General features: G+C 50.6%; 1 protein-coding gene across 7 annotated transcripts in view; it reads right to left on the bottom strand.

The window, feature by feature from the left end:
- Positions 1 to 22824, bottom strand: part of LOC149352183 (paired box protein Pax-5-like) — a 214924-nt gene that overhangs the window by 86461 nt on the left and 105639 nt on the right. For 5 of the 7 annotated variants that reach the window (XM_089581325.1, XM_089581330.1, XM_089581329.1 and 2 more), the window contains one exon: positions 17235 to 17300. The exons of the other annotated variants lie outside the window; for them this stretch is intronic. In XM_089581325.1, the coding sequence (XP_089437451.1) occupies positions 17235 to 17300 (66 nt within the window). The remainder of the gene's footprint in view (positions 1 to 17234; positions 17301 to 22824) is intronic. 7 annotated transcript variants of the gene reach the window in all.

The raw sequence follows: 22824 nt of genomic DNA, 5'->3' as shown, positions 1-22824 counted from the left end.
TCGCGGGCGATTTGTCCACCAGTGGACCGAACTGCTGACAAGTTAATAGCCGACCGCCGTCTCTGAGACTCGAAAACCATTGGAAACGGGGGCGGTTCTCGTATTTCGCGATGCAGGTCGCGTGGACCAAATCGAGTGGGCTGGCCGCCGCCATTGCGCTTGTTTGCCTGTCCAGATCTCGGGCGAAATCGACAAAACGGGGGAGGCGAAAAAAAGTGATAAAACGAGCAGAAAAATGAAACAAAATCTCGAGGGCACTGATTTGCAGCCTGGCGACGACAGCTGGTCCCCGGTTTGTCCCTGCTTTGATTCATTTCTCCTTGTTGTAAAGGACACTTTCGGACTCTGTGCCAGCCCCATGCACTAGACGGAAGCAAAATTTTAAAACCGAAAGGTCAGAATGGTATAAAAAAAGGGAATAGCTGCCACATAGCCAGGATCAAGCCTGCTGATCTTAAATGAAACTAAGCAGTACTAACCACTGCGTTCAAGTACTGTGGTTGGTGTTCCTCCACACGCGAATGAAAGCAATCGCATGCAATGTAAAGCAGAGAACAAAATTGTCACGGGACGATAGGCAGTATTTGACGTAGGACTGATATCGTAGGTTGATTGTTTTTAGCTGATCGAGATATTTTCCGTAAGGAACTGAAGCATATAGCTTTCTGAAAGCAAGTTTTACTAGTGTCACTGGACTGGAATCGTACACGCGCGTGAGATGGAGGGAAGCAATGTGCTGCGTTGACAAGAAAAGCGTTCAAGTACTGCAATATAGTATAACGTAAAAAGAAGGGGAAAAATAGCGGAACCATGGCTTTCCATGCGCGCTAAATGAACATCTTAAGGTTCCCTTAGACGCTTAGCACTGCAAAAGGATATTGCTTAGAACGTTTGGTGTAACATTTTAATTTTCATTCCGCTGTTTCTATAGCGCGAGACACGAGCTAAGAATTGAGCAAGTTGGATGACATTCCGCACAAATCCGCGTTTGTCCACCCAAAAGCCTTTCAGAGGCGTGGCACAGGTATCCCGAAGGTATATGGTTTGGTATACACCAGATACTAAGCTGCGCAGAGATAATGCGCGAGTCCCTGGTTTATCGGTTAAAGAATTTGCGTCGGATTTCAGTGAAAAAAGAAAGTGCTTAGGAAAACAGAATCTCGCACCACAGTCTCCGTTTTTCGAACCTGATTACTATCGCTCGAAACTTATCACTGTTTCCCTGGAAGAAATTATTCTCCAAATGGTCGATTTTGCTGAGAACGTTGCAGAGTTGATATTTTTACACAGCACTTGGAGCACCCTTCCAAGTTGCGCGCTGCTGTTAGCACCAGCCTTTTAGCGTCCGCATGTTTTAGAAAGGATGTAAGGCCACCGGTTATCTGGTGTATACTTCTGTGTAATTATTTCTTACTGCGCTTTAAGTGCTGGACGCCAGAATGTTTTCTATATATAGTTTACTTCCCATGAAGGTACATATCTTCCCTAAAGTGCTTGCGCTTAATAATAAATTACTATTGGATAAGCGGGTCGAGAAGATACCTTAAGATTGAACTAGAAGTATTGAGTGCTGTGAGGTGTTCGCTTCTTTATGCTGGCAACATTGAGCCTTCTTCGCAAATCGAAAGATATTTCAGCTGACAGTCAGTCTCGGACAAATGGACGCGCAAACAGTGTAGGGTCGATCGCCTCAAGCATATTGGAGGTCCTTAAACAGATAACAAGCTTTCAAAAGTTATGCCGGCATTTGGGATGATCCACGCACAGCTGAGTTGAGTACAAAGGATTCTTCAGCAGAGCGAGCGAAGCGCTCACCCAACTCCCTTCGTTTTCGTAAAAAAGTAGCAGCAGCTAATTTTATAACGTGTGGCCAGTCTGGCAAGTGACACGAGCAGTGAGTGGGGTACGGGCCGTTTCGTGAAAGAATCGTCACTATTGTACCAACGTTCCGCTTCTGCATTGTGTGATTGCAGAATGCAGTAATGCGGTAATGAGTTGAAAAATGCTACTTATCGAATTATAGTGCGTAATTTAATATTTTCTCCTTGGTTTAAGTATTTATTGACTCTTGTCAACGTATTTTTCATACTTTTATGTCGGAAAGCCTGCATTCGTATCCCACGCATTGCAGAGTTGCATAAACTTGTGTTCTGTACACGCTAGAGGCGGTTTGTAATGCTCTATGGGTTAACTAACGCGGTGGCGCGTCAACGTACGCATGTATTACTGCACTTAGTTATGTTACGTCTTGTCGCATCTTTCAATAAGACCGTGGCCGGCTGAAATCGACTCAACATGGTAACCCCACATGCTTCCCTTCGTTATTAAAACACCATTCCACTGCATGCAACATTAGCGAGACGAAAGAATTCAGCTCATGTGGGTTATACAAAATTCGCCGTCGCTGTACTTATCACGACGCAATATACTTTTTTCTGCTTTCGGTACTGAATCGCAAGCAGGACGATGTAGCTTAAACCTCAGATTTGCCCTAAGAATAAATTTCTGCTAGGGACGTGTACAGCTATAATACTAAAGGTATGAAAGATTACGAATCCCTTATTGTGCTTGCGAAAAGAATAGACAGAAACACAAGTTAGTGCGGCGATACGGGGGTCAAATGCAAAACCAAAAATCAACCTTAGTGTATAGATGCAACCCTTTCCGCACGCAACTCACCGACTCATTTAGTCTCTCACCCTTCTCTCTCACGTAAATGCACTCAACATTTATGACACCCCCGATTCGCTCGCATCTGAATCAACCCCTGTATTTTCAAGTTGACTACCTCCGAAAAGGAGGTCTGTCGCTAATGTGGATTAAGGCGCTTAAAACGCAAAGTTCAATATCATCTTGTTAATCGGAAACACTTAGAAGCCATTAAAACGAACGCCGTCTGCATCAAGTTAAACGCGACTGAGCCACTGCTATAGCTCTCACCTTGCAGTGCAGTATATGCAATCGCGTATACCAGCCAAATGCATTTACTGCGTGTTGGTGTATATATATCTGGTGTCGCATTAGAGCGCAATAGATTCGTTGATGCGAGCTTCGCCCAGTGAACTCCATGCTCGTGCTCCTGGCCCAACAGTTCAGTGCGTCAGATCGTAGCTTTAGCGTCTCTTATATGTCATTAGGAACACGTCAGCGATGACAGAGCAATGAGTTTTAAATGCATAGTTTCCTGGCCTATAGCTGTACGAGTATATCAGGCTCGTTCCACTCCTGCTTCCACGCCTTTGTTCCGCGGTTCATCTAGCCACAAAAGCTTTAGCTGCCTGCACTCTCTCTTTCAGCGAGCGTCCAGAATCGCCATACATCGTCCAAGACCGGTGAAGTTGGGGCAAGCAAAGTCCATTAAAGCGCACTAAACTCCAATGGCTTCTTTCCTATTATGTTATTCCTCTCTCGTCACTGCCATCTCGAACAGAATTTTTCAGTCTGAAGAGTTCTGGACACCCTCTTCAGAAGAAAAAAAAAACACGAAAACGCAAATTAATCGCAGAAAGTAACAAAATAACAAAGCACGTCCCTTATACCGATCGCGTATATATAGGATGTTTGGATCGCTGCCTGTATAGCGGCGCCATTGTACCACCGACGCAGCGGCTTTTTTCTCGCCCTTTCATTGTCAATGCAGAGCGCTCCGTGCGCCATTAAAGTGGCCGTTTCCGCGTCATTCAAGTCGATTAATTCAACAGACGCTATCGGAAGCGCAGACGGGAAGAAAGGAGAAGAATAAACCGAAGAAAAAAAAAAGAGACCTGCGCTCGGCTTCCAAATTTATCTGAAACATTATCGATCAATGCGAACTCCCATTTCTGATCGGAAGTATCGCTCAGCGAAAGTTGCCCTGCGTAGCTCGTTAATTTTAGCGCCGCGAATCGAAGACGGAGCATATGCCCTTTGTGCGGGAAAGAAGCTGGAGCCATTCGGTGCAGACGACGACCACGACCAGCGCTGTCTATCAAAACTGCGTACAGCGTGTTTCCTTCGAGAGATGTAGTCGCTACTTGGTAGTAGTACGGCACGGATCACTTCTCTGTCTCACTCCGAACGGACGAGTGTTTTTGTGGATGCGACGACCCCATTTCATTGGAGAGAGAAGCACGAGCAAAGCCTACATGTATCTTGCACCTCAGACAACTCTCATTCCATATTTTTTTTTTTTTTACCATGCTATAATGCACAACGTATTTACATGGCCTTTCTCCATCGCCATCCCTACTTATCGTACTTTCGCTCGTTGTCGAAAGTTCGTGTCCAAGGTAATCCGATGAACGACGGATTCATGGATAGTTTAAGCTTCGCACAGTTTGCACATCGGCAATACCTTTTAAAGTGCTCTTCCCAAAGGAGTTTCATGGCATGTGAAGTAGATCTCCAGTTGCTAGCCCAATGTACTAAGGAAAACCCCCAAGATGCAGCAGAACATTCAAATATTCTTTTGTAGCCGTATGGCTGCGCTTAGACGCATGCTAATGAGTAATCACTCCCTTTATGTACTGTGCTTAGTCACCTGTCTATACGCAAGTATATCCGCATCGTGCGACGGGGACAGTCTTGTGCGCCCCATGCCACGAACTCGGGAGGCCCTTATACCTCTCGCGCTGCCGTCGAAACTCGTTCAGTCGTTCGCATGACTGTGGTACGAAAAAGTTCCGCAGCCGTGTGTCTCAGGCGGCCGTGCTTCCATAAATCACGTCGGCGCGGCTTTCGGCCGCCGACAATGCTGGCCGCCAGCCCTTCGAACGAGCGCCGTGGAGGGAGAGGGCCCGGCGAAAAACCGCACTCCCTTCGGCGAGTTCATTCGGACGCTATTCAGACGCGCACCGCGGGGACCGACTGCGGGGCGCCTCTTGACGGCGCGGTTTGCTCCCATTGTGCTCGGCGCCGTGCGCCGATTCGAGGATTATTATTGTCGCGCCGATCGCGTGAACACGGCAGTCGAGTCCCCGAGGCCTCAAACTCGCTCCCTAACTGGGCCATGGTCGCGAAACGATTTCGTGTTTCTGTCGGCTTCGAGCTAAACGCTCCGTGTTTCTTTCTCATACTCTTGGTCCGTGTTCGAAGAGAACGAATTTTGGCCTGCTAGGAGTGAGAAATTAGGGAAGTTGTAGTGCACGTTGCGCTACTTACACTTCTCCGTTTAGAAGTCTGTGCGTCCACGCAACAGTACGCAGTGGTATTTCAAGCTTTTGAATTTTTTCGAGGAATGCGTTTTACTTTCTGTGTCCTGCATAACCGTTCCGAAGGCAAGACTTCGGTGGCAACGAGATAGAAACCTCGCTGTTTTCTACTCCTGCCTCTGGTCAGACCATTGAGTCCAACTATGCATGCACAACTCGATTAAATGGCGTGCGAATGAGTATCCTTGCTACCGTCTTTATATAATATATACACCTGGAGCAGCAAGTCGGGCTAGATGTCGGTCGCACATATGAACCTACGTTGCTACACGATGCAGTTTTCACTGCTCCTCCTTTGAGTGGGCGAGTGGTCGATGCTTTCACCGAGAACAATCGCAAAACTCTCGTGCGGCATGCGACCCGCGTTTATTAATTAGCAGCTAATTATGCATACAAGCGGTGTGACTTAACACTTCTACGACAGGCCCCTTGAAAGGTCCGCTGTCGTAACGTCTAATACTAATTCACAGGCACGTTGAAGTTCGCAAAACGCAAAATAAAATATAACCGCGTAATTCATAATGATGAAGCTATAGCTGCTTGCAAAGCGACCGGGCACTGCTCTGGACTGCATGCGAACTGCAGCTGAACTTCATGCGACTCAATAATTCGAGCAGCTGCACCCAATAACTGGAAAAGGACCAAACTGGGCACGTATGGTGGCAGGTGGGGGCAGAATGAAGGGGAGGGGTTACGTTGAGGCGGGAGAAGGGATCGACACACGAGGGGAGAGAGGCCAGAGGTGAAGTGTCGCCTGGTGACGGCTCCATTGGCCGGTGGCACACTCCCGTCCTTTCAACAATGAAAAAAGAAAAAATAAGTAACAGGAAAAGCATGCCTCGGGGAGTGCTAGAGCAATGGCATCGGCGGTGCCCGGCGGCCGTTTTTCAAGCTTTTGTTCGCCATGGCGGCGGACTCGGGATCGGAATAACGCACCCCACATGCGCGCGAACCCAGTTCAGCTTGGGCGAGCGTGAAATCCACGCTCCCGAAAATGAGCATCGCTGCCGTTCGGGAAGCAACGAGCGGCTGCTGCGATGCTGCGCTCCGCATACAATGCTCGGGTGCGTCCAGCGTGCTCCTCGCTCTCACTGGACATCTGAGCAGCGCCCACTTTGCTGGATCCTTTTCCTTCTTTGTCGGGCGTTTACGGGGTGACCTCGGCAGGCTCGACGACGGGGGTTGAACAGGACGCTTCGTCTTGGAACTTCCTGCCGTCGTGAGGCGCGTGGGAGAGTCTGGCGGCTCAGGCGAACCCTCGCTTCGATTCTGCCGCTACTCGCGATAACTAGCGCGCGAAAAACACGACGTATACGCTCCGTCTTTTGGACAGAATAGTGCTGTGTCCTGCGCAGTCCTCTTAATGGCATTTCGTGATGCTTATCCGTTCAGCGAGCGTCGATTATCTCAACTCACCTCCTTGTTTATCCGCCACAATGCACGTTTGTCCTGCCGTCGCATTGCAATTGATCTCTCAGCGCAAAGGGATAGATACGGCTTTGCCAATTCGGCAGCTGACAAGCCTTAGTACCTGTGTCTGAGGTTGTTCGTGTCAGGAGGGGGGGGGGGGGGGGGGGGGGGGGACAACAATGAAGTTGGGCGAAAGAGGATAGCATCATGAGGTGGACGGAATTGGATGCGAAACAAGATACAATGCAATTATCTTGTCGTAAGCAATCAAAAGCTGAAGTACGGAGTGATTTGGCGCGACGCACTATTCAGGACGGCAGCTCGAAAACTCGGATAAGGTTACACATACGTGTTTCGTCTGTGCTGCTTTTATCTCCGAGTTGACCTTCGCTGCAAGCGAGTTGGTGCGCGAAGCAAGTGCAGTTGAACCTCGTTATAACGAAGTTGAAGGGGCCCGATTACTTCGTTATAGCCGTAGCTTCGTTATAGCCTGTGTTGACCGAGCTTCCAAGGGGAATAGTCATTCCTTCGTTATATTCATTATTTAGTTATAACGAGGTTCGACTGTACATCTAAGCACAGAAAGAAAGCACTAATGATAGCCATCCGTTCGATTCTCTTGCATTTGCTTCTGTTTTTCTGCGATTATTTTCCATTCCTCACCGGCACCGCTACCGATCTCGGAAACAGCGGGAGTGCGGCTTTGCGAAGTCTTGTTTAGATTGCACAAGGCAGCCGGTGGCGAGGGGGCGAAAAGAGGGAGAACATATTACAGCTTGAAAAGAATCACTATGTTATTCGGTCCAGGTACCTTTTTGTGTTTCTTTTCCATTAGGAAGCGACCGACCGGTTTGTTACCTCGGTATACCAACAAAAGCGAAGAAAGCGAAGCGATAAAATGGGATACTTTAACGCACAGGCCACCGATGGGCACGAATACGCATCGAATATCGCAGAGGCACTCACTATTAGAGCACGCTAAGGCGTTCGACTTACATCCCTAACATATTCAGGGGTGACGTAAAACCAGAAAAGAACTACAATAAAAGGCCACACTTGGAACATTCATCCTTTTTCTTGGTCGCTCCCAAATTTCGGTATACTGCTCGTTCTAACAGCGGCCTGCATGTCGCCGCTTATTTTACAGCTGTCTGTATTGGGGGTCTTTTGCGCAAGCGACGTCACCGTCGGCCTCAGTACATTGTAACCCAAAACTCCAGCGTTCACCCGCTGTTCTGAGAGACGTCCTACTAGCCTTAAAAGAAAGCGCAAGTGCAAAGGGCAGTGCAACAGCCAGGGCAAACCTGAGCAGGTCAACGGCGCAAAACACGGCCGAAGGAGACCAATAGGTTTGGTAGAGCCTCGCTGAAGGCGACGACTCGAGAATGACAACACCTTGTGAAACAACATCCGAGCTGCTGCCACGCGTTGCCTATCATCCACCGCCGCTATGGGGCCTACACTGGCTGCAGCGCTCCGCAAACATTCGACGCGTGTCCCTCTCTCGCTTGCACAAATGCTCAGAGCCCGCGCACGCGCTCTCCGTTGTCAGTGGCTGCCTCGTGTCAACAGCAGGCATAGGCTGTGGACGACGCGTCCTCTCCAGAGTCGAGTGGGTTGCCCTGGGAGGGGAGGGGGGGGGGGGGGGGGGGGTCAACGGGTCAACGGCGCGCCCAGTTTTTGTTGAGCGAGGGCAATCTATTATCTGTCATGTAGGCTGAGCTGGCCGTGAGAGGATGGGTGGGGTGCGGCTGCGGTGAAAGGAGTAGTTCCATCGCGGCACAGCCGCTTTCTCTTTCGCGTATTCGGATGCGCATAATAGGTGCTGTCACTGCGTATGCTCACCGCTGTGCTGCAATCTTTCGCGATATCTTACTAACGGAAGCCTTTCAGTGTGAGAAATTATTAAAGGCAGCGAAGCTTAAAGGATGGCGAACGTGAAGGAAGCGGCGGTGGAGCAAAAGGTAAGTGTCTTATGGTGAAGGACGTATAAACTGAAGTACTTAAACGGGGGAAAAAATAAACAAACAAATAACTAGTGCTCATGGAAAGGACAAGACGGTGACGAAGCTTTTGTTGCGCTCATTTCCGCTCACGCTCATCTCTGCGAGGCGATTCTCAATGCAGCGGACCAGTGAGATGCCTGCTCTTCTCTTTCCGTTTATCACCGTGTCACATAGCGCTCACGGTAGGTGTGTGATTTGATGCTCTTGGACGTGCATTATCGTGGCAGCTGGCGGACCCATGCATGGCGCAAGCACAAGAGAGTTCGGGCACCGAGTCTGCTGGTCGGCACTTCGCACAGCAAAAGTTTGGTCACCAGGTTCTGACCTGAGCACGAACGCTGCAATTTTATGAAGTGTTTCTGCTGCGTTCCGAGACGCGAGCGCCGTACGAACGTTTCCACAGCATCGCTCGCTCTACACAACGGGCCCAGTGTTATCAGTAGGAAGAAAAAGAAAACAAGGCTTCTCAACTAGGTTCTCACGCACTGATTTGCTTTGCGTTGTCGTCGTCCATTTTTTTATTGCCTCTGCCTCGTTAACAGGTTGGCTGGCAGGCCCCGTCGCTCGCGCGTGGTCTGGCTGACCCTGAGCCTCTGCTTTCCTGCCGGGCTTGCTTGTAATTCGTGTTTTGGGGCCGACCGGCGTACTCTGGCGCAATCACTTTTCCCTCGCCATGAGCGAGCAGTCCTCAAAAGGGAAAGTCCCCAAAGGAGCATCGATCACGGCCTGCCCGCTCTGTGACGCGGCGTCGACAGGCGCCGCTGCCGGCGAACAACAGCCTCCCGTGGGGGGGCACAGCGGAGCGCGGTTCGCGCCCAAGGGAGGACGAAACACTATAGGCCACAATTAAGCCAAAATGCTCTCGACGCGGCGCCCAGGTCTCGGTACACGCCGTTCGCCTCATGATCCATGCGCGCCGTGCACACTAGCGCGCCCTGGCGAGGGCTCGTACAGGCTGCCTTCCTCCCCGGGCGCGCACTCCCGGGCGGCGACAACCTTAATGGCCATCTGTGCCTCATTTTGGGGAGGGAGAGGCTTTTGTCGGCTTTTTGCTTCCGCGGTGCGGGCCCCTTCGGCGGACGAGCATCTCCATCCCTTATATGGAGTGCACCAGTGTGTATACGGTCGAAAAGCGAGTCGTGGGATGCGGGGGATGCGGCCTCCCCAACCAGCAGCGCGCTGACTGCGTATATCGACGGGCCCCCGGCGGACGAACGCTCTTGTACGCACGCACGCAATGGAAGCATAAACTCCGCCCATTGTTGGCCGCTGCCTCCCCCTTGTCGATTGTCATTTGGTGCGGCGGTCGTCGCTTGTCGCGCGGGCGGACGACAGCACGGTTTCATTCGTCTCCCCTCCTCCTTGCAGCGTCTCGTGCGTGCGTAAGCGTGGCCGATACCTCCTCGGCCCCGAAGCCATAATGCAATCACAAGGCCATTGGCGCCCCTCAACAGAACAATGGGCAGCGGCGTCTGCGGCTCAATCGCGGCACTCCTACACTCGTGCTCGTAATGACGGAGGAAAAGAGAGTAGGGGGGGGGGGGGGGAGTGCACAAGCGTTCCAGGAGGAGTTAAGATTGGGACGGAGGGCGCCTGCAGAGACGGAAAGAGAAGGTGTCGAACTAATGTCGAACAGCGACTGCGCGCCGCCGGCGCCTGGCCGCCGATTCATCCTTTCGACAAATTCGCGGCAGTCGGAGAAAATTGGTCAGTTTATGGACCTGAACGCTTAGGACACCATTGACGTCGCAACGACGATGAACACCTTTACTGTGACGCAGTTCACGTCGAGTGTTGTTGCTGTCTCATTTGAGCCACCTTCTGCGCCAACTTTGCCATCTTCCCCCGTCCCTCGACCCGCCTCTACTATAGTTGCTTCTTTTTTTAATTTTTTACTCTTCTGAGACTAGAAACGGTAGTCATTCTCTCTCGTCTGTTGCTCGAGTTCCTTGTTTTATTTCCGATACAGTTAGACGGCTTCACAGGTTGTGCGCTTCCAAGCCAGAGAAACGGGAACGAGTGCCCCGATGCGATTTTGGTTTTCGGTCGTTTTTTGGCAGGAAGCAACGACGGGCTCTATATTGCGGGCGGCGAACGTATATATGGGGCTGACGGTCATCGCTTACGGGGCGAGAGAAAGATAGCAGCAGGCTTCCTCACCGGCTTGTTCCATCTATTGTTGCGCGCGAGACCTTTGTCTCGTTACCTCGGCCTCGGTTCGGGAGCTTTCTTAATTCCCTGGGCTCCACTCCCATCAATGCTGATGTCTCTGTTGCCTGATCGGCCGGCGCCGTCTTCTGGGAGCTGTTGTCCCTTCTTCTCCCTCCTCTGTCCCACAGCGCTTGTTTTTACCTCCTGCCCAAGCTGGTTCGGGAGCTCCGCACTGGCACTGCGCAGCCCCGTCCGCCGGCGCTTTCTTGCCCGCTCCCAGCACCGCCCCTTTTCTTCCTCGCTGGGGAAACTAGTCCCACTTCCCCAAATGGGAAGCACGACAACTTTTGTGGCCGCTTGATGGAGTTCCGCAGGCTCAGTGCAGTTGAAGCTTCCTTTCTTTCCTTCCTACTCCTTGCTTTATTTTTTTTTTGTCACTTTAGAGAGAAATAGAGAGGTGGGCTTCAGATTTCTAATGTGTAACGCTTATGAATCACGCTTTCAGCTCCTTTCTTTTCTTTTCTTTTTTTGTAAGCGCGGAGACTAACAATTTTCTAGATGATTTTAGACGTTACAAGTAAAACTTGCGCTACTTTCTGCTTCAAAATAACAAAAAAGAAGATTGTGTTTCTTACTGAGGCCTGTTAATCTGCGAGCATGATATATCCGTCTCGCTGTTTTAGCTCAGAAATATGGTGGCCTTTCTTCTGCTTAGCTCAAGTTCTATTTGATTGGAGAATGCTCAATAATCGACAACTTTCTTCACTTGTACGCGGGGGAACGTTTCGGTCATCTTCTGCCTTCTACAGGAGAAGTAGCTTCGTTCTAAAGTGAGTTATCGAGTTCAAGGCTTTCAGTGATTACGACATGAAGAAGACGCAATGTCACCAAATAAAGAAAAAGCAGAATAGCTATATATAGTAAAATAATCATACAAAAAATAAAAGAGAACAAAGCCTGTAAGCGTAGCTACGCACACACCACGCAGAGGAAAACGGGCGTGCAGTGTGGGCGAGTGATGGAATGTCACCCGCGGTGACCTTTCGTAATTCGGGCGGCATCCTCTTTTCACCTCGATTTCACGGAATGACACCGGTGGGGTCCTTTCAAGAGTGCCGCCACGGATAGCAGCGCGGAGCCCTGTGCGCCCGACAGAAGAACGCCGGGGGTGGGGGGTGTCGTCGGCATGACACCGCGTTTGCGCTCGCTTTCTGAACGCCGCGCTTTAGTTCAAAAGAAGTTCCACGGCGGCGTGGGGAGTGGGAGGGGACGGCAAGAAGGGAGGGGGTTCAAGAACGTTGCCACAGCAGACGCCCTCGCTGGATCGGGATCGACCGCAGCGGCGGCGGCGGCACAGTGTGTAGCACGGCCGCGTGCACACGTGTGAAACTGGCGGCTGTCACGATCTCGCCGACGAGGAGGGCTTCGCATCTCTTCTTCCAGAGGCGAGAACGGAAGCCGGCAGGAGGAGGCGACGCCTCGCGGTGCAGAGCTCCCGCACTCCGCGAGAGCAAAATGCGGCTCCTTAGTTGGAACTCTCTAGGTCGCCGCCGCAGCCACGAAGCAAGCCGCACGACGTGCGTGCACGTGTTTGTGCGTGTGTAAATATAGTTGTCCTAGGCCGCCTCGTACCGGGTGATGTATGATTGCAAGAGCGGTTTTCATCTTGCCGCCACTCGGAAGCGTCACTTCCGCGCGCGGCTCGCGGACCGTGGCGGAAACGGGTCACGTTGGCCCTTACACAAGCACTCCCCGGCTGACGGAGAAGATTGCACGCGGGCGCGTGCGGACAGTGCATGGAGCCCGCGGGAGGCGGCGCCTTCGCACGCCTGGCTTCGCACGTGCGGCTGCATTCTCCCTGGCCGCTTGTGCGTAGCGGATGCACGCACCGTCGTTTGTCGCGAAGATCAACGAGGGTGCCTTCAGTTAATGTCGGGCGGGAATTTAATAAGGCGCTGTTTGCGAACCGGTAGCCAAATGGACCTGAACACGTCGGCCTGCGTGGTACTCAAGTCTTGTTTCATCTATGTGTGACGCAAAAAAAAAATATTGAAAACAAAGGTACGAAACTAGAGAACCGCTTATGCTCTAGCTTCGCAAGCACACCTCGAAATCTGACTGAATAGGCTTCTGCGTGGTTCGTCCTTTCAAGGTGTGCTTTGCGAAGCCTGTCGTTGTGAGCTGCGCAGAATGATCGAGAACAGATTCGGTGCATTACTCACATAAGTATTTTCAAACACTACGATCTCATAATCGACAGCGCTGCATGCTAAAATATCCAGCCATGATTCCTTTCGTTCTCGATAAACTATCTTTGGACAACCGTTCAGAAAGACGTACACACCTCATCTGTCGCCATGGCATTATGTAAGAGTGGGAGGCACCGTGGTGGCAAGCAAGAGAGCAAGTGTCGCCCCGCGGCTCTGTGCGCTGCTCGCATCCCGGCGCTTTCCCCCAGTAAGAAAGTTCTCCTCAAAGCACGTCGCACAGGAGCGCGCATTCATGCGCTTTAAGCCAACCGTCGAACGTGCGCATGTGCAAACAGACCCCAAGCAGCAGTCAAGTGCTCCAGGATGAAGAACAGTCTCGCGCCGCGTTGTATACCCGCTCTTGTTCCATATTTCTCCAGGTATACTGGGCGAGTGAAGAGCCGCGTCGCTGATGCCCGGGGGCGCGCTTCTCAAGATAGTCTTCGACGATTGCTCCGAGATGGGAAGCAGCGATGCCGGCGAAACGTATCTCTCCTCCCGGTCGCCGCCCGGCAACGACTCGAGACATCATCGCACGGAGGAGCCCTTCCGCTTGTGTTGCAGCTGCCCCCTCTCGGCCCGCGCTCCCTGGCGGCGGGCGAGGACGTTAAAATGTCATTAAACAAGCGCTGCCCGACTACGTCGCGCTGATAATTCATCTCGACGATTCTTAGACGGCGCGGTCCCCCGCGGACAGACCGGGACGGCGGCACGACGCGAGGCTGCGCGCTGATGATTTCGCTCAGCGCGGTCGGAATCAAGGGGTGGCTCTGCGCACGCCGACGCGACGCCGATCGCACATTTACTTGCTAGTGTGGCGTTGAAGGGAAATGGACGCAAACGAAAAGGAAGCGACGCTCGCAGCAGCCCCCGTACTCTTTATACACACGTGCACTGTCTGAATGAATGGGGGGAAAGAAAAAAGAAAACGCCTACAAACGTGCCACTGCGATAGCAATGGAACATTAGTGACCTATGTTTGCTGTCCTCGCTATAACATGAAGTGAGCTTCTGTTGAGGGGCAATCTTAAGTTTTGGCGGTACTCTAGGTCACTGCTTCTAATGCGCAGATGAACGCAGATGTGCAATAATGATGCATTATGTTTTCAGTATCCCAAGGAATCCGGAAGTAACTCGTCCATGCAGTCTATTAAGTCCGAGGGTACCATTAAATCTTCCTCGCCCTTTTATATTACGCGTGCCTGTTAAAAACGTTCAGACATTTTCAAACGGCCAGAGACGCGACTCCTTCACTACCGCTTCTTTTAGTGTGTTCAAAATGTTCACTAATTATTCTCATACTTATCTCTTCTCTCGGTTCCACCTACTACCCGAAAGTGCGAATTTATGCTTCAGTTTCAATTATTTATCTTGCGCAAACATATAGCAAACCATAGCATGTATGTATTGCTTCGTTCAACGAGTAGTCAGCGTGGAACCATGCCACGCACAGCTAAATGCAAGGTTCTGCTGCACACGCGCAAAAAGTATTCACTTGCGTTGCTCTCTTTGCTTCCACGAGCATGCACTACGCTCTGCATGCCCGTCGCAACACTGGCCGTCAAAACGCAAATGTCAATTCGATTCCTTAGTGGGACGAACCTAACTGGCAACGTTGCTCTCCATAGCCGAGCGCACAGGGGCGGGGTGCACCCCCCAATCTTCTAAGGGAGGCGCAGAGTCTGCCCCATACCATTACTCTGTCGGACCTGTCCCGTCATTGTTTACAGTGCAATGTTATCTCCATGCAGGTTTCTTGGCGATCCTGCATGGCGGCAGAGGACCCGTGATGTTGCGTTCGAAAAACTGGTTACTTGTCAGGTCACTTTGGGGCTATCTTTTCAGGTTCTTTTTTGCAGTTAACACAATAAAGATGTGTCGTATATTTTCTTTGGTTTAGACAGAATGGAAATTCATTCCGAAGCGGCGCAGGAACTGCTTTTCTCTGCCGATGTAAGAACTATACTGCTCATTAATATTCCGCATATTTTGCAATTCCATTACACTGAAATAAATGTTTTATAACCATTTCTCATCTCAGCGCTCCGTTTTGAGCGTATAGGAGCCTCGGCGTAAACTTCCTGATTGCACTCGGCTCAAACTGACGATGGGACGCTCCCGTGGCAGCTGGAGTCCTCGAGCTCACTTACTGCGTCTAATGTATGAGCCGACCATCCTTTCGGCCAGCCATCCCCCGGCTTCCCCCAGTTTCCCGTTGTTTCCCGTGTTGGATATGACAGTCCGGGAAGAGGGCTTTAGTGAATGGCTCTCTGCTTGTTTTCCCTCGAACGCCATCCATGGCAGGACCACAGTACTTGGCGGCATGCAGCTCCAATGCTAAGTTTACCATGGCCAGCAGTACAGAGCCGAGCGGCTGTGCACTTTTCTTGTTTGTTAAATCTGCTCGCTTCCTTCCTTGTACATTTTTTTTATGGCTAGGTGTCACGCGCAGAGGCCGCCTACGAAAGGAAACATTCACAGGGTCTGCTCAACGGACCCACTTAGGAGATATACACGCGCTCATTCAGCTCTTCCTTGCGCGAGAGCTATAGAGGACACTGGGCAAGTGTAGTGCGGGTACGAATGCGCGCGCGTTCTATTTCACGCGGGCGGAAATGAGTCGCAGATAAGAAAACGTCTGTCGGAAGAGATCACTCCGGGGCTTCTGTCTTTCCTCACTCGCTCACAGCTCTGGTTGCTCAAGCGTCCGCCATTAACGAGCTTCGAAGCTGTGCTTTACTGACTTCATGGACAGCTCGAGCTTTGCCCGTCAGAAAACTTCGTCGGAGGATCATGCAGATAACGCTGCTCACCGCTGTCACGAAAAACTGTAAGGTATTCGAATCGAGGCTCAGTTTGTTTTTGCTGTGGCATATTCTTTGACGAAGGCAGCACTTCGTGGGAATGTCATGAAGTGGCGAGAAGAAACATTACAAATTTAGCTTTAATAGCGCTTTGTTTTTCTGAAATAGCCACCACGAATGGCTAACACGGCGAACAGTTTGAGGGTGTTTTGATGCTTCGTTTTATTACAGACAGCAAAATCTAATCGCTCCTTTCCCGCGCTCCAAAAACCAGTCGCGAGCGGTAAATAAAAGCCGGCCACCGCAAGTGCAGTTGAGACCGTTCGGGGCCTTCGCGAAACTTTCGAAAGATAACCATTAATGGGCTGAACGGTGCTGCGTCCAGAGATAATGAAAGACTTCGCACAGGGCGGCTCTCCCGATAGTGCACAAAAGTTTGCAGCTATAAACCAAGGTTGCTCGGGCGCGGCGGCTCCTGTATTCTTGAGACCCAAAGGAGTCGATTTACAGTCATGCATGCGGACCAGATTTACAATCAGAGCCAGCCAGGCGCGGAGAGTACCACCTCGCGTGCTTATGTATACTATGGGCGCATCAACTTTCATATCCAACAACGCCGTTTACACGCCGTAAAGCCGTAGATTGTTCCCGCTTCTAGGGGCTGTAAATCAGCGGTAACGTTCACCGTGGGAACTGTCGTCGCACGCTTCCCTTCGTTTGCCAGCCGCACGGTGTTCCCCACTAAACTCTCCGCGTTGGGTTTTATGAGCGTTCCGCAGCTGTGCTGCCCTGCAGTGGGTGCCGCGCGCGCCGTCATCGTTACGCGTCGTCGAACTAACTATATGAAAAGAATACTCTCTCTCTCTCTCTCTCTATGCCTATACCGCGCTTCTTTCTACTTGTTCAGTGCTGATGCGAAAGTTACGAGATGCTATTAAACTGCATTATGTATCAGCCTGTACGCATACAATATCTAACACGTCTTTTTTTTTTCTTTTTGGTCTGCACAACAGTTCATATAGCAGGAACGGAAACATGGAGCCAGCTGGGACGAGACGGACATGGCATGGACACTTTCAGTACCTTTTTTTTTTTCTTTTAATACAAGCTCGAGCAATGAAATGAAATGGTGAACCATGGTAGTAACCGCGGAGAAAGTCGAAGGGTGCTTAAAAGTTTGCAGTGTAGGTAATTTTCGTGCCACAGGGTAGAAGTTTGAGGTGCGCTGTAGGAAGGAGACCAGTGGAGAGGAAAATAGCAGCAGGTTTGAGCAGTACACAGCCGAACGTACAGATGGAGAAAAAGAGGATAGGTTGGTGATGGCCTGTCCGCAGGTTAGTATGCAAAGCCCGAGCCCAACACCCCGTTCACGCATGCGCATCGTTTGTTTGGATAGCAAAACCCAGTGTTTCACTGGTATCTCACCAGTGTCATCGCTCTGCATGGAATCGGCGTGAACGTTGATGGAGTTTCGGGGGTGGTCCATATAACCTGCGAACAAGCCTCCATTAGTACACCTGCCCGCGAGCCAAAAAAAAGCGCGGGGAACAAAAATAAATGTGCGTGTTTGCAGTCCGTACCTTGCGGCGCGCGCAAGCACATGACATTCGCACATATACTCGCATGGTCGACAAGTTCACAAACAGAGATTCTGCGGACTGCAGTGTTGCCTGTGTAAGGCTCACTCGGTCAATAATAGCGGAACAGCAAGATTTTTCTGAGAAGTACTTCCGGATATCAGCCACCTGAGACGTCGAAATAACCGTCTGTCTGCAATGACACGAATGATGAAGGCGGTGGCCGGCTGTGGAAAGAAAGCGTGCGCGTAACGTGGCGTTTAGGTCTTACGACATTGTATTGCTTTTCTTTTGTTTTGACTCCCCTTGCGTAATACCCTCGGGCATTTAAATGGAAAGTAAATTAAGTTAAATGAAACGTTGACAGTATCGATTACCTTTGAATTCCGTCCCTGCCGATGCCCCAGACGCGATTTCCAAAGCCTTCGGAAAAACGCCTTACGAAGGCTTCGCTGCATCTCTCGAAATCTCGCAGTTATTTTCTGCACGAACTTATGATCTGAGCAGAACACTTTAGCATATCGTTACCGCATGCCGTTAAGGTTAACGCTCCAGCCGGTGGCTGTCTCAGCAAGTGCAGAGCGTTTTAGCGTATACCGCTGCTGCGCTATTTATTAGAGAGTTTTAGCACATCCTTACCGCAGACCACTACCGTATACGGTAACGACATGCTAAAGCTATATTGTTATACCGCTACCAACCCCTGCAAGGAACTGTGCGCGCGTGTGAGGAACGTGCGGAAGTAGTGCACAGCGGTAGAGGCAACGGTAACTATAGTGGAATGGCAGTAACGGTATGCAAAAACATTCTATAGTGATCAGAGCGCGATAATCCATGCACGAGACCTTACGTGTGTTTGGCGCTGCGTGAAGCCGCGCTGAGCAAAATTTCACTCCATATACTACGCCTTTGAGTGGACGGCGCGAGGTTTCATGTGCCACCTGCATGTTTTCACGCACGCGCCGCAGCATGCACGCTTCACCACAGCATTTCTTGTAAAGGATCGGAGTTTCAGAAAACGTTTCTAAACATTGCTTTGAATATAATGCTTGACGGGTATTCAAAGGGTGCTGCTGCTCGCCGGAGGAAACACAGGGCAATGTGGCCACACAGTTTAATTTCAAACCGTCGGTCATCTTTGTTCCTTCACTCTTTAGCAAGGGGCATCTGCCTCTTTCACGGACTTTGTACAAAATATTTTGCCCAACATGCAACCACAACGGTGGCGAAACTTTCTGTGCGGCAGATGAGGCGACACGAAAGCCGAGTGCAGACTATTTCAGCGACACGAGGATCTCTAAGTGTACTTCATCACTGCGGAACAAAGGAGAATCGCTGTTCGCGCTTTCTTCACGATGCATATGCTTAGTGCTTTCAGAGGTGTCTCACGTTATGCGGCATCAACTGTCAGCCCCTTCAAAGCCACCATGGCAGTAGGCACACGCTGTAAAGGACGCCGAAGACATCGCAGCGCGTACGTCCCGCTAACATTTTTCTCCATACATGTTCTCCCCGTTCTGGAAAATAGTCGTGACCTCTTAGCAAGAGCTGTGCGCTGAAAGTCTATAACAACACAACACGCAACACGGGAGTTACACACAGACACGATCTATACACACACACACACACACACACACACACACACACACACACACACACACACACACACACACACACACACACACACACACACACACACACACACACACACACACACACACACACACACACACACACACACACACACACACACACACACACACACACACACACACACACACACACACACACACACACACACACACACACACACACACACACACACACACACACACACACACACACACACACACACACACACACACACACACACACACACACACACACACACACACACACACACACACACACACACACACACACACACACACACACACACACACACACACACACACACACACACACACACACACACACACACACACACACACACACACACACACACACACACACACACACACACACACACACACACACACACACACACACACACACACACACACACACACACACACACACACACACACACACACACACACACACACACACACACACACACACACACACACACACACACACACACACACACACACACACACACACACACACACACACACACACACACACACACACACACACACACACACACACACACACACACACACACACACACACACACACACACACACACACACACACACACACACACACACACACACACACACACACACACACACACACACACACACACACACACACACACACACACACACACACACACACACACACACACACACACACACACACACACACACACACACACACACACACACACACACACACACACACACACACACACACACACACACACACACACACACACACACACACACACACACACACACACACACACACACACACACACACACACACACACACACACACACACACACACACACACACACACACACACACACACACACACACACACACACACACACACACACACACACACACACACACACACACACACACACACACACACACACACACACACACACACACACACACACACACACACACACACACACACACACACACACACACACACACACACACACACACACACACACACACACACACACACACACACACACACACACACACACACACACACACACACACACACACACACACACACACACACACACACACACACACACACACACACACACACACACACACACACACACACACACACACACACACACACACACACACACACACACACACACACACACACACACACACACACACACACACACACACACACACACACACACACACACACACACACACACACACACACACACACACACACACACACACACACACACACCGGGTGTGACAGCCAGAACTCAACAATTTTCAGAAACAGGCTTTTTGGGGTAAAAAAGGCTTTTGCGGCATAGTATTGCCAGTGTTGACGGACACCAGAAAACCGGTGAATCGTCTTATGTAGTCAGCGGGTAACTAATTTTTAATAATTAACTTTTTAACTAGTAGAGCTGGGCGCCTAGTTTTAATTAGAGATTTGTAGCCGGTCGTTAGTAATAGCTATATCAGTTTTTATAATTTCGAAAACGCAACTACCCTCGCCGCTGTGGCTCGACAAAGTTTGGCTGCATCGTGCGAAAACACATGCGCTTTTGAAAGCAACCAGGAAAAGCAACCCCTCCAGTGCAAGTAACTAGTGTCGAGCCACAACGCCAAGGGTAATCGCGTTTTTTGAGATTCTAAAAACTGATATGGCTGTTACTAACAGCCGGCTACAGATCTCTAATTGCAACCAGGCGCCTAACTCTAATAGTTAAAAAGTTAATTATTAGAACTTAGTTAACCAATTTACTAGTTAAGATGATTCACCGGTTTTCTGGTGCCCGCCAGGCCTGGCAATAACATGCCGCAAAAGCCATAATTTTACCCTAAAAAGCCTATTTTTTGAAAATTTGTGAAAGTGTTCGCTGAAACACCCGGTATATTGCCCTCTTCTGTCTAGAAATATAAAAGAAATAACAATCCCAATCAGGGGGATCAACCGGAGCGGGTTCGAAGCAAGCCGCACCTCCGACACTCAGTGACCCGAATACGCTATATGCCCTTAAACGAACATGTGTACGTATTTGCTCTTCCTCACCCTCCCCCGTCCTCTTTATGTTTACGTGTTGTTGAGGCAGGCACGCGGACAAAATGGCCGAGGCGGTGCTCGGGCAAGCGGCGCGAGCACTGCCGGCTGGTGGTTGTTAACCCCGTTCTCCGAACGCGGGCGAGGCCGCTCCATGGCTAAAATTGCAGCGACAGGCCCGCCAGAGGAGCGAGCCCCTTTGTTCACGCGGGTGATGCGAGGCGAAAAGCAAACCTTCTTGCTGCTTTTGCGTTCGCCCGGTGTGGAGGCGAGCCTTGATGGACGAGCTGCGTGCGCGCGGTAATTAAACGGCGATCCTTCACTCTTTCACAAGGCCCGCGCAAATCTCGCGCAGGCAGCGCCGACGCCGCGACACATTTCAACGCAGCCGCGACACCCGTGGCGACCCCGAGGAGACGCCTCCGGCTCACCAAGGGCGCCCCCAAGGGCTTGTGTTCATACGGTTAGGTAGGGTTCACCACGTCGAGGAGTTGAGCAAACAGTCGTATAAGGTGGCGATTCGGGCCGAGACTGCTTGTGGCTGCCTTGCGATGCATGTTTTTTATATACTGCACGGTATGCTCAACGCTACGCGAGCTAAGCAATAAATTCTGAACTGTAGTTTTCACCAGGACGGAGGATACAAATCAGCTTGCATGGCAAAATTTTTACACGTTTCATTTAATGCGCGTACCATGATGTCGTAGCGAACATCCAAACCAGGTGACAATCTTCGATCTGAAAACTGCGCAGTCGTCAAGTTCACCGTGTTCCTTTTGTATTCGGAACAAGAAATATACAGTAAAAAAAAAGTCTTTCCACCTGCGCTAAGGCGCGATACGACGGGAAAACAATGGTGAAATTTTCTAACATATCCTGTCCTTGGATGCGTTTTTTTTTTCTTGCGTACTCCAAAGAATTCGCGTAATGCGCTGCAGGAACGTAAAACTGTGCCATCCCTAAGATGATGCTCGTATCTGCCCTTTGTGTAAAGAAAAAAAAAAGGAACTGCGCGTGCAGAGTTGGCCGCATTTGGTCAGGGGCCGAATCGACAAAGGATTTCGCGCCTGAGAGCACTTACGTGACCTGGCCCCTTGTTTATCGCATCGTCAGCTATCGTTGATCGGCGCACGAAGCGTTTGCACACGTACGGACAGCTGCGAGAACTCGGCCGATGAAACGCTGATGCCAGGCGTAGTATCTGCGCGTTCTTTTTGCTGCCTAATATAAAAGAACCCGCGAGAGGGGCGCCCCTCTGCAACGGCCAACTCGCGCGTGCCCCTGTCCACGCCCAGCTCTCACAAGCTCTCTGTAAACGTTTGAATCTGCGGTGTTTTCTTCAAGCTTCAGGAAGTAGCCTTTTGTAGAGAACGAGGTTAATGGATTATTAGATATTAGGCACTTTACTATTTAGAACCGAAGTCGCCGCGGTGGTTATGGCGCTCGGCTGCTGACCCGAAAGAGGCGGGTTCTATCCCGGCCACGGCTGTCGCATTTCGGTGGAGGCGAAATTCTAGAGGCCCGTGTACTGTGAGGTCGAAACTTCCGGAGCCCTTCACAACGGCGTCCCTCATAGCCTGAGTCACTTTCGGACGGTAAAACACATAACGCCAAATCTATTTAAAACCCGGTCTTGACAGTAATACGTATAGTTATCAGCTATTGCCGGTTCATGCGGTCAGAAAAAAAAAAA

This window comes from Amblyomma mixtum, chromosome 3 (genome assembly GCF_055824585.1).
Source record: "Amblyomma mixtum isolate Tamu chromosome 3, ASM5582458v1, whole genome shotgun sequence".
NCBI classification, from domain to species: domain Eukaryota; kingdom Metazoa; phylum Arthropoda; class Arachnida; order Ixodida; family Ixodidae; genus Amblyomma; species Amblyomma mixtum.
Note: the sequence above shows the minus strand (reverse complement) of the source record. Positions and strands in the feature narration are given on the sequence as shown.